Source organism: Ursus maritimus, unplaced genomic scaffold, assembly GCF_017311325.1.
Source record: "Ursus maritimus isolate PB19 unplaced genomic scaffold, ASM1731132v1 scaffold_19, whole genome shotgun sequence".
Lineage (NCBI taxonomy): Eukaryota > Metazoa > Chordata > Mammalia > Carnivora > Ursidae > Ursus > Ursus maritimus.
In genome coordinates, this window is record NW_024424341.1 from 8,434,859 (window position 1) to 8,451,914 (window position 17,056).

Below are 17,056 nucleotides of genomic sequence, written 5' to 3' on the forward strand. Positions count from 1 at the left end.
CCCCCCCCCCCCCCCAAGCATTCCATCTGTCCAGCTGGCTGTTTCAGCTGCAGCAGCCATCTGTCAGGGAACCTCCCCGCAAGGCCCACCATACTTTACGCTCTCTCCAAGAACCCTCCAAAGTCCCGAGGTTCTGTGAACTCCTCCAGTGTGTGTGGCAGGCCTTCTAGGTGCAGGGGGTTTGAGCAGGCCGAACGTTGAGCAAGAGCGCCGAGATCCCTGCCCTCACAGAACCCATGTTGATAAGGAGACAGGAGACTAGGAAACTGCTAGAACAGGTAATAGTAGATAGTGAGAAGTGCGATGGAGAATACGAAGAAGATGATGAGCCGCAGGTGGGAAGTTTCTTTAAATTCCCATCTGTAGATGACACTTGACCTGATGCATCAGAGGCAGGCATGAAAATCCAGGGAAAAAGCATTCCCGTCAGAGGGAACAGCAAAGAAGTGAGGCAGCAAAGGGCTTGGCATGGTTAAAGAACAGAAAGGTTGGAACGCCTGGGTGGCTCAATCGTTTGAGCGTCCGCCTTCGGCTCAGGTCATGATCCCAGGGTCCTGGGATTGAGTCCTGCATCGGGCTCCTTGCTTACGGGGGGAGCCAGCTTCTCCCTCTGCCTGCAGCTCCCCCTGCTAGTGCTTGCTCTCGCTCGCATTCTCTGACAAATAAAAACTTAAAAAAAATAAAATAAAACAAACCGGAAAGGTTAGTGTGGCTGAACAGAGTAGGGGATGGGTATCATAGGGGATGAGCTTGGAGTGATGGACAGGGACTCGGTGGTGTAGGGCTAAAGGGCCTCTTGTGAGCAGGAGTGGCCTGATCTAATTTACATTTTGAAAAGGCTACTCTGGTGGCTGTACAGAGAATGAACTGTAGAGGGGGCAAGAGTAGAAGTTAATATTCGCAGTTCTTGCAGCTCTGTTACATTATGTTTCGTTCATTGATTTAGCAAGTGTATTTTGTGTACTTCCTGTGCACCAGGCAATGGGCTAGGTAGGCTGTGGGCACGTGTTAGGGAACAAGACAGACATAATTTCTTCTTCTTAATGGATCTTACAGTATTGAAGGAGATGGGCATTAACCAAATTAATCACACAAGTGTGTAATTACAACCAGTGATAATTACAGAGGGTGCTATGAGAGGATATAACTGGGGGCTCAAGGAAGAAAACCCTAAGGGAGGATGGGGATTAGCCACATGCTGGAGGAAACTGCGTGTAGGAAGCCCTGCCCTTTCCCTGAGGCTTACACATCCTGGGAGCTCCTGGAAGGTTGTGGGGACATCTGATTCATCTCCATATCCTCAGTGCCTGGCACATTGCTGTGCACTCAGAAGTCAAGCAAGCAGTGTCTTCCCAATTAAAATTCAGTTTCGCCAGGGTTCCTTTAGGGGCTGGTCATTCAGCCTCACCCTTGCTGCCCTTGAAGTCTTGATCCCAGGAAGAGGTCCCTTCATATCAGATCATGCTGTGATTTGTTCCCATTAAATAGGAAAAGTCTTCTCCCCTCTCCCTTCCCTGTAGCCCTGTGTACTGTCTCAGACTTCAAAATTAGGTTGTTACATGGGACAAGGATCAGAACAGATGGAAATCTGTGGATTGGTTCTGCAGCATCTTGCAGAAATCATAAGCAATTTCATCTGGAAAACTTAAGTATGGGTAGAGATTAAATTTGAAAAAGTGTTTTGTGATTGTGCTGTGAGAAAGTAAAACATTGTAAACTTTTTGTTTAGAAACCTCAGTGCTTGTGGAGGTTTTGAAGTTTGTGATGACATGGTAACTAAGGATATCATGACTCCTCTGGTTGCACTGCTCAAAGAGGTATGTGGTTTTTAAAGTATCTTGGTGGTAGTTTTTAACTGTAGCTTTTTGTATACACACTTAGATTTTTTTTTTTTTTAGCACTTTGGTATTTGTTATTTTGTTTTCTCTCAAAACATTCTATGGGAATTTTGTTTCTTTTCCTAGAAACATTGATTTCTCATCATTAATACCAATCTTTATTATTTTGTCCCTACTATCCTTATTTATATGCTAGTTGGAAAAGACCTTCCTAAAACTATAGACTGATTACGTTAGATGTTAAATTTTGTAAATAAAAATTAGTCTTTATGGATTGCTTATTTTTGTGTCATGTGGTATTTTATGTGTTTTTTAATCCTTGCAGCAGTCCTATTTGAAAGGTGGTATTCTTATTTTACCGATGAGAAAGCTGAGGCATAATTTGCCATGAAGATTACATTAAGTTTTCAAATTTAGTATCATGCCAACCTTATTGCATGATGTAGTTCAGGGATTAAGCACCTCTCTCTCGGGGCGCCTGGGTGACTCAGTCAGTTAAGTGACATCAGCTCAGGTCTTGATCTAGGTTATGACTTCAAGCCCCACGTTGCGCTCCGCTCTGGGCTCCATGCCCGGTGTGGGGGGAAAAAAAAGAAAGAAAGAAAAAAGCTCTCTCTCTAAGGTGCTTCTAGTTCACTATTCTGTATCGATGGCTAATTTTTTAAAAAGATTTTATTTATTTATTAGAGAGTGGAGAGCACAAGGAGGGGGAGCGGCAGAGGGAGAGGGAGAAGCAGGCTCCCCACTGAGCAGGGAACCCAACGTGGGGCTTGATCGCAGGACCCTGAGATCATGACCTGAGGCTGAAGGCAGATGCCCAACCAACCGAGCCACCCAGGCGCCCCTTGATGGATAATTTTTACTTAAGTCTTTTTATTATAAAGAATATCCAGTTTTGATGAGAGGCATCAGTCTTACTCTGTTTAGAGTGGTGATTCTCAACTGGTGGTGATTTGCCCCACAGGACATTTGGCAATGTCTGGAGATGTCTTTGATTTGAGGGTAGGTGTTGCTACTGGCATGCGGTGGGTAGAGGCCAAGGACGCCGCTACACGTCCTGCAATGCGCATGTCAGCCCCACAACAAAGAATCATCCAGTCCCAAGTGTCAGTGGTGCTGAGATTGAGAAGCCCTGCTTTAGAGGGTGCCGTGGATTATGCTAGAGGGGCAGGACTGCAGTGGTACCGGGCACCGGCTTTGCAGCCAGAATACCTGGATCTGAATCTCAGCTCTGCCGTGTGCTAAGCTACACCTTCAGCAAGGCGTACCCCTGTACCTCAGTTTCCTATTTGTAGTAGATGATTGGGGAGAATAGTCCATCTGCTTCACAGGTGTGTGTCAGGATTAAATGACTTCATGGAAAGTGCTTATCGTGGTGCCTTGCACATAGAAGACACTGCATGGAAGGTAGCGCTTGTTGCGTGTTACTTTTCTGTGCCTGATTTACTATCTTTATTGCATTAGATGAAATACTTTGTATTGATTTTACATTTTAAAATGTTAAATGCTTTGTATCCAGGTTTGTACAATGACTTGTGAACTTTTCTTGCCTGTATTTCCTGCCAGAAGGGAGCAGGATTGTGGGAAGGGTACTGCTTATGAGAATTTGATGAGCTCGTTAACCACTATAATTTCTGATGTTTAGTTTTTGTGATTCTTCACTATCATTAGCCTTTTTGTTTAATTATTCTATTGAACCAGGGTGCTAATCATGATATTTGGTTACAGTGTAGTGCTGGCCTGGATTCAAATGAGATGTCTCCACGGGAAAAAAAAGATCAGAACAGAAATTCTGTTGAGAACATAGCCAATGAGGCCATGAATGTGCTGTGGAATATATGGTAAGAATCTTTCTAAACACAGCCTCCTGTTATAGCACCGCTCAGGCTTTTTCTATTAAAGTGCAGTCTCTGCTCTCCTTGGTGGGCCCCTAAATCCCTGATTTTAATGCTTGGTAGGAGGTAGTCTCAAGTGACCTAAGATCAGCCCTCCTTCCTAAGCCCTTTTCCTCATAGCATCACTACATCTGTGTTTGCTTTATAACTTGTCTCTCCAGTCATTGCTGCTGACAGAAATAAGAGGAATCATGGCCATTACCACCTGCCACACCCCAGTTCTCCCCCACTACCTGCGTCACTGTAAGCAGTCACTGTCTTAAAGCTGGTCAGGCCTCCGAGCAGTAGCTGCTTTGGTCTAGCACCTGGAAGAGGTGGGGGCCACAGCCCTCAGCTGGTGCTTTACTCCTCCACCCTGGCACTTCCCATTTGACAGGGAAGTAGATGCCTAAGAGTTGCCTTGGCCCTGGTAGAAAGAAGGCCACACTCTCCATGGTTGTGGAGGTGGTGGGCTGGAGTGGACTTGCTGTTAGGAGTGGAAATGGCTAGAAACACTCCCCGGATTTAGTTTTTCCTACGCTGTTTTATGTCCCACCTTTCTAGCAGGATTCTGCCATAGTTCCTTATTTTCTAGTCAGTAGTGATGATAAGTTCTGACCTAAAAGCACAGGTATATCTTAGAACGCAGGACTAAGTTGGATCCTGAAAAGGATAGCATAGCAGTCTGAACTTGCCTGTGATACCATTTCAAACTAGTGGATGCATTCCACCAGAGGAAGTGGAGAGATCGGGTGTGAGGAAATGACATTTGAGCAAGCCGGGGGGTACATTTTCCTGTGCACCAGATAACTTTAACTTATTTAATTGTTGGACTTAGAAGTTTTAAAAATTTTTCTCTGAAACGAGCCTGAAAAAGTACTCTCCACACTCTCTTTCCTGAATGCCTGTGAGCCCTATCTATATCATTTCCAGTTGCCCTAGCTCTTTACATTTTTGTTTTATACTTCATATTTTAAGCCCATATTTAAAAGGGCTTAGGAAGGAGGGCTGATCTTCGGTCACTTGAGGTCACTTTAGCTTAAAATATGTTGTATACACATGTATGTATATGCAATTACTTTAACGCACGTATGCCTTATCTTCCTGACTATACCTGACTTTACTGTGGGCATCTTGAGGGTAAGCTCATAGCAGTGTCGTAGTAACTAGATAGGTAGGTGGACAGGCAGGCAGGCAGAAAATAGGTTATCTTTAGATAACAGGATTGAATTTCATAATTTAGTCAGTTCTGTTTAATAATCTGGTCAGCTCTGTGAGTGTATTGTGTATACATGATATGTATGGAGGAATACTTTTCTCTGGAAACATGGATCAGATTATTAAAGTAGCTCTGTTTACCCTGTATTTAGAATGTATGTTTATTAATAACATTCTTAACGCTAATTCTAACTTTATTAAAAGATAGTGTAGTTTCAAATGTATTACAGTAATTTCTCTTTTGCAGACTGCAAATCCTGCTTGTTGAAATTATAATAGCAGTCTAGAGGGAATGAATAAAATTAGTTTTCTTTTGAATTTGTGCTTTTTGTATAAGTATAGAGGCCTTTCATTCTCACTTTAACTTACTGTTAGGTAGTGGAAGAAGCAATAGTCTGGACCCAAGGAACCACCACTAACAAGATGTGTGATCTTTGGCTAGACCACTTCACCTTTTGGGGCCTGGGTGTCCTTATGTGTAAGATGAGGAATAGAAGTAAATGATTTCTAAGATCTCTGCCAGCTCCAGCCTTGTATAAAGAAACTGGCATGCAGGTAAAGAGATTGGCTAAAATGTCCTACGGTGATAGAAATAAAAATACAGATAGCCAGTTTTGGTTTTGTATGGTGAATACGAATGGGCATTGGTTTCTTCATCTATAAAAATGGGGGGTGTTTGACTCCAATTCTTGGGTTTTATTTTATTTTATTTTTTTTTATAAAGCCTAATTATCTTTTCATGAATTTCTGTGGTTGATTTCTTAATGTTAAAATGTGAATAGTAAAACTTTTTTTCCCCCTTCAATTTAGTGAATGCAGTAATAGAGCAGTAACTATATTCAACAAAGAAGGGTGTTTGGAGATTGTATTAAAGTATTTGAGTAGGTTTCCCACCAATGTTGACCTGGCTATTTCAGTAGGTAAGTGAAGAAAAAGTGATGATTTATTAAGTATGTGTGGCCTGATACAAAAATTTTTATTCCAGCATAGCATGTTTATTCTATAGGAGTGATTTTTTTTTCTCATTATATAAATGTGTAACTGAGTTCTGTTTGTTCTGAATCTTTTAAAACTTGTGATTAATACTTTACTTACTCATACAGTTTTCCTGCTCTTCACTCTGAAAGGGAGGAAGGTAATTATGTGAGCAGGTGCGGTTTCTCATATATTACCATTCTTAGAACGCTTTATTAATTCTTGAAGCTTTCATCTCCCATTTACTGAGAAACAGTCACCCACAACTACCAGGCCTCTGAGCCAAAGTTAATTGGAATCTAGACTTATTTAAATGTCTTGTACTACTATCTCATACTCCCAGCAGAAAACTGATAACCTGTCCTTTTTCTGCAAGAGGAAAATAAGTGATTGAAATTTCATGTAGGCCTGCTTCCCGTCTGTGGGAAACGGAAAGCAGAGCCCAAGAGCTTCAGCTGCCTTGACTCCCTCGTGTTCTGTCTATGCGGTTAGAGAGCCATAGTGGGGAGCCCTTGTCCATTTGGAGAGACAGACTGAAGGGTGGGTGGCCCAACAGAACTCTGGGGAGAGTGGAGAAATAATTGATGAAAAGCATTTCTTTTCTACCCATTATCATGGCCAGGCATCCAGCTGTCCTTTTATTTAATTATGCATTTCTCCTGGCTTGGACTGAGTGTATTCCCCTTACTGATGCTTCTCTTGGCTCTAATGGATACTTTTAAGAGAATAGAAAAAAACAGTGGAATAAATACTACTGGGAAAAATTAAAAAATCAGTTTCTTAAAATGGAATCTTTGGCAAAAGGGTGATTTATGAGTAAATGTGGATTTTAAAAACAGTTGAACTAGGAAATTGGGAGGTGGCTTTTAATCAGAGGACAGTTTTTTTTACAATTAGGGAAATTCACAAAAGTTAATAGCTTTGAAAAGAAGAACTTCACTTCTACTTTTGTATCTTTAGTCTTGTAGATTTATTATTAATTTTTGTTCTCTAATAAACTTAAAAAATGGATCAGAATAAAGTCATTTTGCATTGTATAATAGTGTTTTCTTTCTGCATTTAGCTATATTCATCATTTTTTAAACAAATGTCAGATTACTTTGGTTTGAAAATCAAGCAAGGTTTACATACAATAAAGTGAACTTCTGAGATTCCATCCTAGATATTCGTATGGCTTTCTTTGATCTTGTATTGTCTATATGGTAGCCACCACATTTTCTCTTGGTTTTTTGTTAAAGTGAATTTAATTAGTCTCTTAATGAAAAAAATTACATTTGGATATATGCGTATATGTGGATTTGTATACAGATGTCTTAGGGGAACCAAACTCGATGCCAGCAGTAGCATATATTTTGACTAATTTGGATGGGCACGATTGACTGTGAAATTTTGAGACCCGGAAAGAATTGGATTTGTTTGGAATACACTAAGAGAAACATATTTGGGCTTGCTTCCTCTTCTGTGCTTCAGAGGCTCTTCTGTCAAACCTGTCAGGCAATCCCAGTTGTTTTGATACTTTTAGTTAATTATTTCTGATACGCAAGTTGTCGTCCATTGTTTTGTTTTAATGCAAGGGAGGAGTTAAGCACTAAAGGGATCATATGTCTATTATTACCATAGCCATCTCTTAATTTACTCATATTTTTATGTAAAATACTTTTTTTTTCTTTAAGTAATAGTGTTGCACCAGAAATAGCCCTAACTTTTAAGGTCATGCTGAATTTAAAGGAAGCCAGAATGTCCCCAAGCGCGGGGCTTGTTCCCAATAACAGAACTGCTGAAAGCGTTGTCTCTCCCACAGGCTCTTTGCTATTGGTCCTCGATATGTACAGAAATTGGAGAGAAACCTTAATAAATGTTCATAGTAATTCCACACTGTCACAACATTTAAGAGCCTTTTAAGTTATATTTTGTAAAAGTATATTTTGTGAAGAATTAGAAATTAAAAAGAAAAAAAATCTTTCATTGCACTGACAGTTTGAGAAGCCCTATTTGCACGTGCCATCCTTGAAGTAAAACATACTTACTTTACGGAAGCTATCTGTGTCTGAAGAAGTGGTAAAGATACAAATGTTTAGATGGAACTAGAGAGTATAATGTTAAATGAAATGTCAGTCAGAGGAAGACAGATACCATATGATTTCACTCATGTGGAATTTAAGAAACAAAAAGGATGAACATAGAGGAAGGGAAGGAAAAATAAAATAAGATAAAAACAGAGAGGGAAGCACACCAGAAGAGACTGTTTACTATAGGGAACAAACTGAGGGTTGCTGGAGGGGAGTTGGGTGGGAGGATGGGGTCATTGGGGTATGGGCATTAAGGAGGGCACGTGATGGAATGAGCACTGGGTTGGGTGTTATATGCAACTGATGAATGACTAAATTCCACCACTGAAAGTAATAATACAGTATATGTTAACTAAATTGAATTTAAATAGAAAATTTAAAAAAGATGCAGATGTTTTCTGATGAGTTAAGTTGGTATAAATTATCCTAGCAGAATTCACTTGTGTTTTAATACTTAATTTTTATCTTTATAGCATATTGTTTGCAGACAGTGACCGAAGATAACCCAGAGCTGCTGAAATCTTTCAGTGCCCCAGCACTGCATGTACTGGAATCAGCAATGCTTTCTCCTGTCAGTTCCATGGAATACATTCTATTAAAGACGTTGGTGGCAGGTAAAATTTAGCCATAGGTGACAGTGTGCTTTTTTAGTAATTTGTAGTGGGTAGAGATGAAGGCCAAAATTCAATCATTCATTCATTTCACCACATAATGACCTTCTGTGTTTATGTCTGTTCTGAAAATTGTAATACTTAAGTGGAGATCCTTAATTCAAGAGGTTATGCATCGTTGTGGAGACTTCTAGAATAGGTTTCTTTTCAACTCAACAAGCTACTGTCTTTGTATAAAGAAGTGGTATTGTCACGATCTTCTCTTGTTTATGAACCAGTGAGTTCAGAAATAGACTGTGGGCATCTAAGACATGACCACTCACGTTTCTATTACTTCTTTACCCCCAGCTCCTTTCTCTTCTACATTTCTGAATGTAGAGGTAAGAAATAATCTGGTGAACTGTTGAGTCGTGGGTAATTTATATATTTTCTGTATTTATCTTCCTCCTGCCCTTGCAGAGGTAATCTATCACGAGAGATGTTGTTTTTTTAAACCAGTGAAATATAGGTAACATAGACTTTACCATCTTGACCATTTTTGAGTGTACGGTTCAGTAATTTCAAATACAACCAGTCTGTTGTGCAGCCAGTCTCCAGGACTCTTTTGACATCTTACGAAAGTGATCCCTCCCCCCCACGTTGAACCAACTCCCGATTTTCCCGTTCTTCCACCCCCAGCAGCCACCATCCTACTTTCTGTCTCTATGAAGTTGACTATTTTAGGTGCCTCATATAAGTGGAATTATACAGTGTTTTTCTTTTTGTGACTGGCTAATGTCATTTATTTTATTATTATTTTTAAATCTTTTTTTTTTTTTAAATAAGCTCTACACCCAGCATGGGCCTCAAACTCATGACCCCTAGATCAAAAGTTGCATGTTGTACCAACTATGACTAATTCATTTAGTATAATGTCCTCAGAGTTCATCCATGTTGTAGTGTGTGTCAGAATTTCCTCCCTTTTTAAAGCTGACTAATATTCTACTATATGTATCTATCACGTTTTACCTAACCATTTATCAGCAGATGGGCACTTGGGTCGGTGGCTATTGAGTAATCATGCCGTGAATATGGGTGGGACACACATCTGTTTGAGACCCTGCTTTCAATTCTTTTGGGTCCATATCCAGAATGTATTTTTTTTTTTTAAGATTTTATTTATTTATTTGACAGAGATAGAGACAGCCAGCGAGAGAAGGAACACAAGCAGGGGGAGTGGGAGAGGAAGAAGCAGGCTCCTAGCGGAGGAGCCTGATGTGGGGCTCAATCCCATAACGCCGGGATCACGCCCTGAGCCGAAGGCAGACACTTAACCGCTGTGCCACCCAGGCGCCCCTGTATTTTTATTTTAGCAGTGACTTGTTTTGTTTTGTTTTCTTTTCTTTTCAATTCGTCTGTCTGCCTACTTATCGGTAGCTCCTATTCTGTTTTGATAAGCAAAAAACCAAGAACCTGCTGTCTGGTTTGTCCATGAGACCTTGGAATTTTAGTGCATTTCGTTTCTCTCTCAAAATATAAGAAGCTGCCTAGGAGGGCAGCTCAGGTTAAGATGAAAGAGAGTGAGGCAGCTTCGTTTTGTTGTTTCAAGGGAAACTTGATCAGCGTTCTCTCCGTCTTGCTGTGCGGTGTGTCTGAGAGAGCCATTGTGTGCCAGGGAGGGGGATGATCATGCAGGACTGTAAGAAAGGGAGCTGCCTCTCTGCAAAGCTTTTTTTTTTTTTTTTTTTTTTTTGACATTTAATAAAAACTGAACACAGGCAGAGGATTTGAGTTTTTGTTTTTGTTTTTTTTTTAATTACACCTGACCTTAAAATAGCCAATTTGTGGAAACTGTATTTAATAAAAGCTTTCACAGGCAAGTCCTTTGTCCTTACATGCATTTTCCCCCCAGGCACCATTTGGAACCTAAAGGACATTATTCCATCCAGGAGTCAGGCAGAAATCATAAATGCCATACTGAAGATCTTGTCTGACGTTCTGGACCTGGACGCTGGTGAGACAGTAATTCGAATGCATGAGGCGGAAAAGCAGAGGTTAGAAGCTGCTGCAGAGACGGAGGACGTGCAGGAGAGCGCCAGCCGCGATGCTCTGATGGAAGACGATGAAATGGAAGAGATCCCACACAAAAGAAAAGTCCGAAGGAAAACATTCATTTCAGATTTGCTTCCAGTAAGTCAGATTGACGTGTGCAAGCCTGGATTCATACAGCCGTGTTCTTCTAATAGGTACCCTGTGCTTTGTAGAACACTGTCACAGTACAGTTAATTATAAAGTGAAATTCAGTAACAGTCCATCATGTTTCCCCATTGGCTCTCATTGCAGCTTTAGAAATCTGTTCCCAAAAGGGGAGAAAACATCTCCTGTCTAAAACGAAACTTTTCTATACAGAGGATTTCCAAGAGGGGAGAGACCAGTACTCTTGTAACACTTTAGAAGCATGCAGTCGTCTTCCTAACTCCTGTGTGTCCCCTCTTCAGTTACACAGTCTCCGCCAGATTGTCTTCATACTGAGGGAGCTCTTACTTGGCTCGGATGATACCTTGCATTCTTGTCTCTTTTATTTTCATCGTTATCCTTACCAAAATAGCAAGCTCAGCCCACGTTAGCCCACCAGTGCCGAGCAGAGAAGCTTGGGTGCTTGTGAGGGTTGGTGGTCTTTCGTGTTTGCCGACACACTCGTATCAGAGTAAAGGCGAGCAAGCTCAGGGGCAGGGGGCATGTCAGCGGAGCCAGTCAGCAGAGGTGGAGCCGTGCTTTGGGAAGATGTCCCTCCCCCCCAAGGAGGACAGCGGGTAGTTGGGAAGACAGGGAGGACAGTGACTTGGCTTTATTCATTCAGGTGCGCGTTTTCTGTGCTCCTGTTGTGTGCCAGGCACCATGCTGAATGCTGATGCTACAAAAATGATCAAGACATTTACTCGTCTTCAGGGACCTTTTCCGTCTTGGGAGGACAGGCGCATAATTAGGACACATGACAGTACTTGTGCTGAGAGCAGGGATAGGTCTGCGCACAGATTTCTGAGGGAGTAGTTTGTACAGCGAGGCACACCGATGGGTGGCCCTGGTGGGAGACGAGAGGGAGTGGTTGTCAGAGAAGGCTTTTTGGACAGAACACCTAGCTATCTTTAAGGATGGGGTGGAACAGCATGGTGAAAGCACGTTAGTGTGGTTAGGGGGCCTGGAGCCTGGGAGATGGGTTAGGCTGCTGATGGCATTCTGAAGAAAGATGGCGGAGGCTGAACTGGAGGAGCGTTAGTCCTGTGCTCTCAGGCTTTCCGCAGTTCCACGTGTGGCCTCTCCTGACCCACATCAAGTGAACTGAAACTGAACAGAGTCTTAGCGTTTCAAGTTTATGCCCAATAGAAGAAGAGTTCTTTAAATGGAATATACCTGAAAACAAATACCACAGTATCCTACTTTCCTGGATTCACAAAGTCTTGTAAAGCATGAATTGGTGGTATTTTAACGGAATCAAAATGTCACGAGAAGCACTTTCCCAGCCCTCATGGATGGTTAGCCCGTAGGTACACAGTATCCTGTTAAATCCTGGGGTGGATATAAGCATGAGAAGACTGCCCCACCCTTGAGCTGCTTGCAAGTCGTGAAGTTGCTTCAAAATCATAGCACCACTTTTGGTGTGGGCGGGTACATATTTGAACCCCAAATTTACTCCTTGTTCTGTAGTCCGAGTAGAATCTAAAATCAGTAAAACAAGATAGACAAAAGCAGAACCATGAGCTTATCCTCCCGAAGCGGTGTTTATAAAGAACCCTAGGGTGAGTTACAGATCTGGGACAGACGTGGCTCTCCTATGCCCCCCTCCCCTGGGGGACAGTCAGGATGTGACAGATCAGGGCTTCGAGGCTCTGCAGCTGTAGCATTGCACGGACTGTCCGACTGATGACACGTGCACCGTGTTTGACCACGCCGTGTTCCCATCAGCAGGAGCGGAGAGTGCAGTCGGGCTGTCAGGGGACTCTGAAGTATCTGAAATCCCTTGCAGGGAGGGGGAGAGTGGGCTTTTGAGTCCTCCCGCCTCTCCAGCCTTGCCGCCCAGGGCCTCCTACAGGGAGAGGGTGGGGACTAACCTCCAGTCTACCAAGATTCAGTGCCACAGTGTGAAAAATACTGAAAATAACCGTTATTTAGGCATTTACTTCCCTTCTTGTTGTTTAAAAATAGAACATTGGTGCTTATAAAATGCAGTGTTTTCTCAGAAGAAAAGCTTGCTTTTTAAAGTCTGTTAACATAACTGAGTAGACCTGATGATTAACATGCTGGTCAGTCAGCCAATGTTTAAGTGCCAGTAGGGTGCTGGGCATCATGCTGATATGTGCCCGAAATACAAATGTAATATCCGGCAGCTCTGGTCTTTCCCGCTGCCCGGTGGCTTGTGCAGGAGGCCTTTGGAATCCAAACCTTTAATTTGCATCATTTAACATAAGAAAGTATAACCACAAATATGTAAACAGAACCAACCCAAGTTGTTGTTTTAGCATATGCAGAAGTAGAGGAGTCCCTGGCCCATTTTCCACGGTTATCAGTGATCAGATCATAGTCTGTTTTATTCCATCTGTTTCCCCACCTTGCGTATTTTGAAACAAATCTCAGATGTCATAACACTTCGTCGAGATTGGTTCTTTATGTTCATTTGATGACAATAGGAAGCAGAGGACAGTTCTGAACAGGAGAGTTCTGTAAAGAAGTAGAACATAATTTCAGGGTTCTTCTGAGCCAGATCTTCATACATCTTGAGGGGACAAGTGCTCAGCAACATGTCTTATTTCGCTTTGAGTCAACTCTAATAAACATTTGTTTACTTGAATATCATACACACACAAAGCAGATAGGAATAATTTTTATGGACGTTCTTCCCGGCAGTTAAAGGAATACAAATACAAGGATTCCTAAGCTACATCTTTTAAACGAGCACTTTGCTTTTAAAATAATTTTTACCAAAAATAATTAATTAAATAATTATCTTCTAATAATAATTTTATTATTTTAATTTTATTTTTATTGTTATTTTGTTGTTATAGATTTTATTTTTAAGTTATCTCTATGCCCAGTGTAGGCCTTGAACTTACAACCCTGAGATCAAGAGTTGCATGCTTTCCTGACTGAGCCAGCCTGGTGACCCTAGTTATTATTTTTTAATAATAACTTTGAACATAGTTCAAAAGTGCTGTCAGATTGTTGCACAAGAAGTTGCTGGGGGATTATAGATCAGTATGAACATTCTGGAAAGGAAAATAGGAACATGTCACAGGATCTGTAGGTGACCCTTTGACCCAGTAAATCTAAGGGAATGTGATATCCAAGTAATCTGAAATATTCCAAATTAAATGGTAATGTATCCATTTAATGGAATATTGTACAGACATTAAAAAGACAATAGAAGCTTGTTGAAAGGGGGAAACATTCAGACAATAAAATATACATTATTTTTAGCCTACGCACTATTCTGGAATATCAGCATAGCTATTTCACTTTTCATAGATAACTTGAGAATTAAGGTCTTGTAAATTTCTACGACCCATTTTAAGAATGGTAATTGATAAGTTCATGTTAATTATTTCCAGAGAAGAAAGTTCTCCCCTTTCTTCAGTCTTTCCCGTCTTCAGTCTTTTTTTTTTTTTTTTTTTTTAAGATTTTATTTATTTGTTAGAGACAGCGAGAGAGCACAAGCTGGGAGGAGAGGGAGAAGCAGGCGCCCTGCAGGGAGCCCACCGCGAGGCTCCATCCCAGGATCCTGCGAGATCGTGACCTGAGCCAAAGGCAGGCACTTAACCAGCTGAGCCACCCAGGCGCCCTTAACAAATGTTTTCCTGCAGGCTTCAGAGAAAGCCAGGCAGCAAGCCTGTCTGCACCTTAGCCGAGCCCAGTTGGTCACATAGGGGCTCCTTAGTAGTTCTTGTTAATGGAGTCTTTTCCAAGGAGACGGCTAAGCATCTTAAAGCTGGTTGGTTTTGTGTGAGTGCCTGATCTCTGAAATGAGCTCTTGTTTGAATCTTAGCGTGCTGAGGTACTTCTTCACACATTAGATTAAGTTTCAGGGTGAATTCAGTTCAGAATTCCTGAATCTATCTCTTCTCTCCAGCTAACTAAGCAACACTTAGAAAATAACCGTGCAGGTAGATGGAAGCCCAGTGAAGGGCAGCCTGCTGTGCGGTGCCAGGAGCAGCCATAATGCTTGTCTGTACTTCAACACGTTATGACTTTCCTTCTGGCTGCCCCATCCCCCAGGCACTCTAGGCCAAGGGTAAAAGTCATCTAGGCTCTCGCTAAGGACATTCATGTGAAAATATTTTCCCAAACATTGAGAGTTGGTAGTTTGATGTTTTTATTTTGTATTATTTTGTTTTTTAGCCCACTGACCAGGAACTGAGAGAGACCGTAGCATTGTTGACGGCTCAGCAGACTGCTCTGGAAATCATCGTCAACATGTGCTGTAGCGAAGGTTTGTTACCAGTTGACGTTTAGACACTCTCCCCCTGGACTGAGAGGGCAGCTTCCATGAGGATTTTCTTAAATATTCCATTACGTGTGGTTTGCACTCTTCCCAGATCCCTCCGATGATGAGTGGGAAGAGCTTTCTAGCAGTGATGAGAGCGATGCATTTATGGAGAATTCCTTCAGTGAGTGCGGTGGGCAGCTGCTGTCTCCCCTCTGCCTCTCCCATGAGGTTCACACCGCTTTCACCAACTACCTCATCCCTAAGAAGGTAGTCTGTCTCAAGTCCAGCCTCATTGTGGAGCATGGGAAGGGCTTAAAGAGCTATTCACCGTGTATGCAAAAGAGGTTTGCTCGCACTTCCAGACTGTGGGTAATTGGTAAGGAAGAAGCTAGAACTAACACTAGTGGGAGTACGTGGAAAGAAGATCCTTCCCAAGCCTACCCATTTCACTCAGTAGGTGGGGGCTTGATAAAGGGATCGTGTGTAAAATGATGCTACTCTTTAACCTTTGCTTTACTGCCTTTCGTGACTCTAGATTTTTGAGAAAACTGCCTTTCCAAACAGCACTGCGGTTGACATATGTTCTAGGAGTCCCACTTGGAAATCTTTGGTTAGAAAGTAAGAACTTTTCTGTTTTCAAAAGTCTTTGTCACTTTGTTATTACGTGAAAGGATGGACCACTAATTAGAAGATGCCGACTCCCCCCCAGATTCGAGAGTTCTGTTCCTGTGTACATTCCCTACCAAATGTGTGCGTATGGGTTCTAAGCCATGAGAACATGCATAGCAGTGTGGTTCCAGTTGCCCCAACCTGGAAACAACCTCAGTGTCCATCAGTGCCAGAATGGAGAAATAAATTTTGACATAGTCACACAGTAGAATATATACAGCATTAAAAAAAAAAACAAAAAACTGAACTAGAACGTTGAGCAAGAAAGCAAGGCACACTGCGATTCCATTTTTACAAAGTTCAATAACTGGCAACACTTCACTGTTTTGTTTCAGGATACATACCTAGGTGGTAAACCTATAAAGAAGATCAGGTCAGTGTTTACCGTGAAAGTCCAGATGGTGGTGATCTTTAGGGGTCAGAGAGGTGGGGGAAGGGAGAGATGCACTGTGAGGGTGTCAGCAGTGTTTCTTGTCTAGGGACACGGTGCTCGCTTTATAAACTATTAAACTGTGTGCGCGTGGAGCACTTTATGTATGTCCTATTTCACAATTCAGAATTGTTCTGCTGATGCCGCCATGCGTAAAAATTCTTCTAAGGCAAATTCCTTATGACTCCTAAGTGAGTTGTGCCTCAGGCCCTGAATGCTCAAGCAGTTTGATGAAGGAGATAATCAGTTCACTGGAAGATTCTGTTAATAGCCGTACGCCTTCTGCGTGCAGATAGTCCCCGTCAGAGCCCGCAGCTTAGGTTAAAAGCCAAGATGGAATTCTGTTGGGTAACTGTTGGAGAAACAGACCGCGTTCTCTGCCTTCCTTTCCAGAATGAACACCATTCAGTGCAGAGCCCTCGTGTGTCTCCAGAGTCTTGTATCGCTCCTGGATGTGGACCATCTCGGGGGACCTGCAGCCCTGCAGACACTTGCACAACATCTGTCCCAGCTGCTTTTTTCTCAGCCAGGTAAATATTTAAGCCTCGTTGTGAAAGATTGGATCAAGCAGAATTTTGAAGGCAGGAGCTTGGACTTCGGCGTTGTGCTGTGTTTGTCATCCAACCTGCAGAAACCTTTCCAAGCACCAAGAGTCCTACTTATAGTTGCCAGTGACATTGAGTCCAAACAACATATGTAAGCCGGTCTGTGGGTTATATTTTCATTTTTTATTAAAATTGCTGGAGTCCAGTTATGTCACGCCAGTAAGACTGAATCACAAGTATCATAAATATAAGGCCCCATGAAGATATTTGGGTAATTCTCTAGTCTTTATTTTTCTTCTTAAACGTAAAACTTTTTGATCTACGTTTGATCGGGTAATCCGTACACGTGTTATTGAATTCACAAGTTATT

At 41.9% G+C, this 17,056-nt stretch overlaps 1 protein-coding gene across 2 annotated transcripts in view; it reads left to right on the forward strand.

Annotated features, from left to right (window-relative positions):
* The window catches only part of HEATR3 (HEAT repeat containing 3), a 37,106-nt gene that overhangs the window by 763 nt on the left and 19,287 nt on the right, over positions 1-17,056 (forward strand). Inside the window, exons 3-11 of one of the 2 annotated variants that reach the window (XM_040633281.1) lie at positions 1,730-1,817; positions 3,567-3,679; positions 5,741-5,850; positions 8,448-8,588; positions 10,477-10,754; positions 14,955-15,045; positions 15,152-15,309; positions 15,578-15,660; positions 16,535-16,671. In XM_040633281.1, coding sequence (XP_040489215.1) covers positions 1,730-1,817; positions 3,567-3,679; positions 5,741-5,850; positions 8,448-8,588; positions 10,477-10,754; positions 14,955-15,045; positions 15,152-15,309; positions 15,578-15,660; positions 16,535-16,671 — 1,199 coding nt within the window. Of the gene's footprint in view, positions 1-1,729; positions 1,818-3,566; positions 3,680-5,740; positions 5,851-8,447; positions 8,589-10,476; positions 10,755-14,954; positions 15,046-15,151; positions 15,310-15,577; positions 15,661-16,534; positions 16,672-17,056 lie in introns of those variants that run through there. The other variant, XM_040633282.1, reaches the window with a different exon arrangement.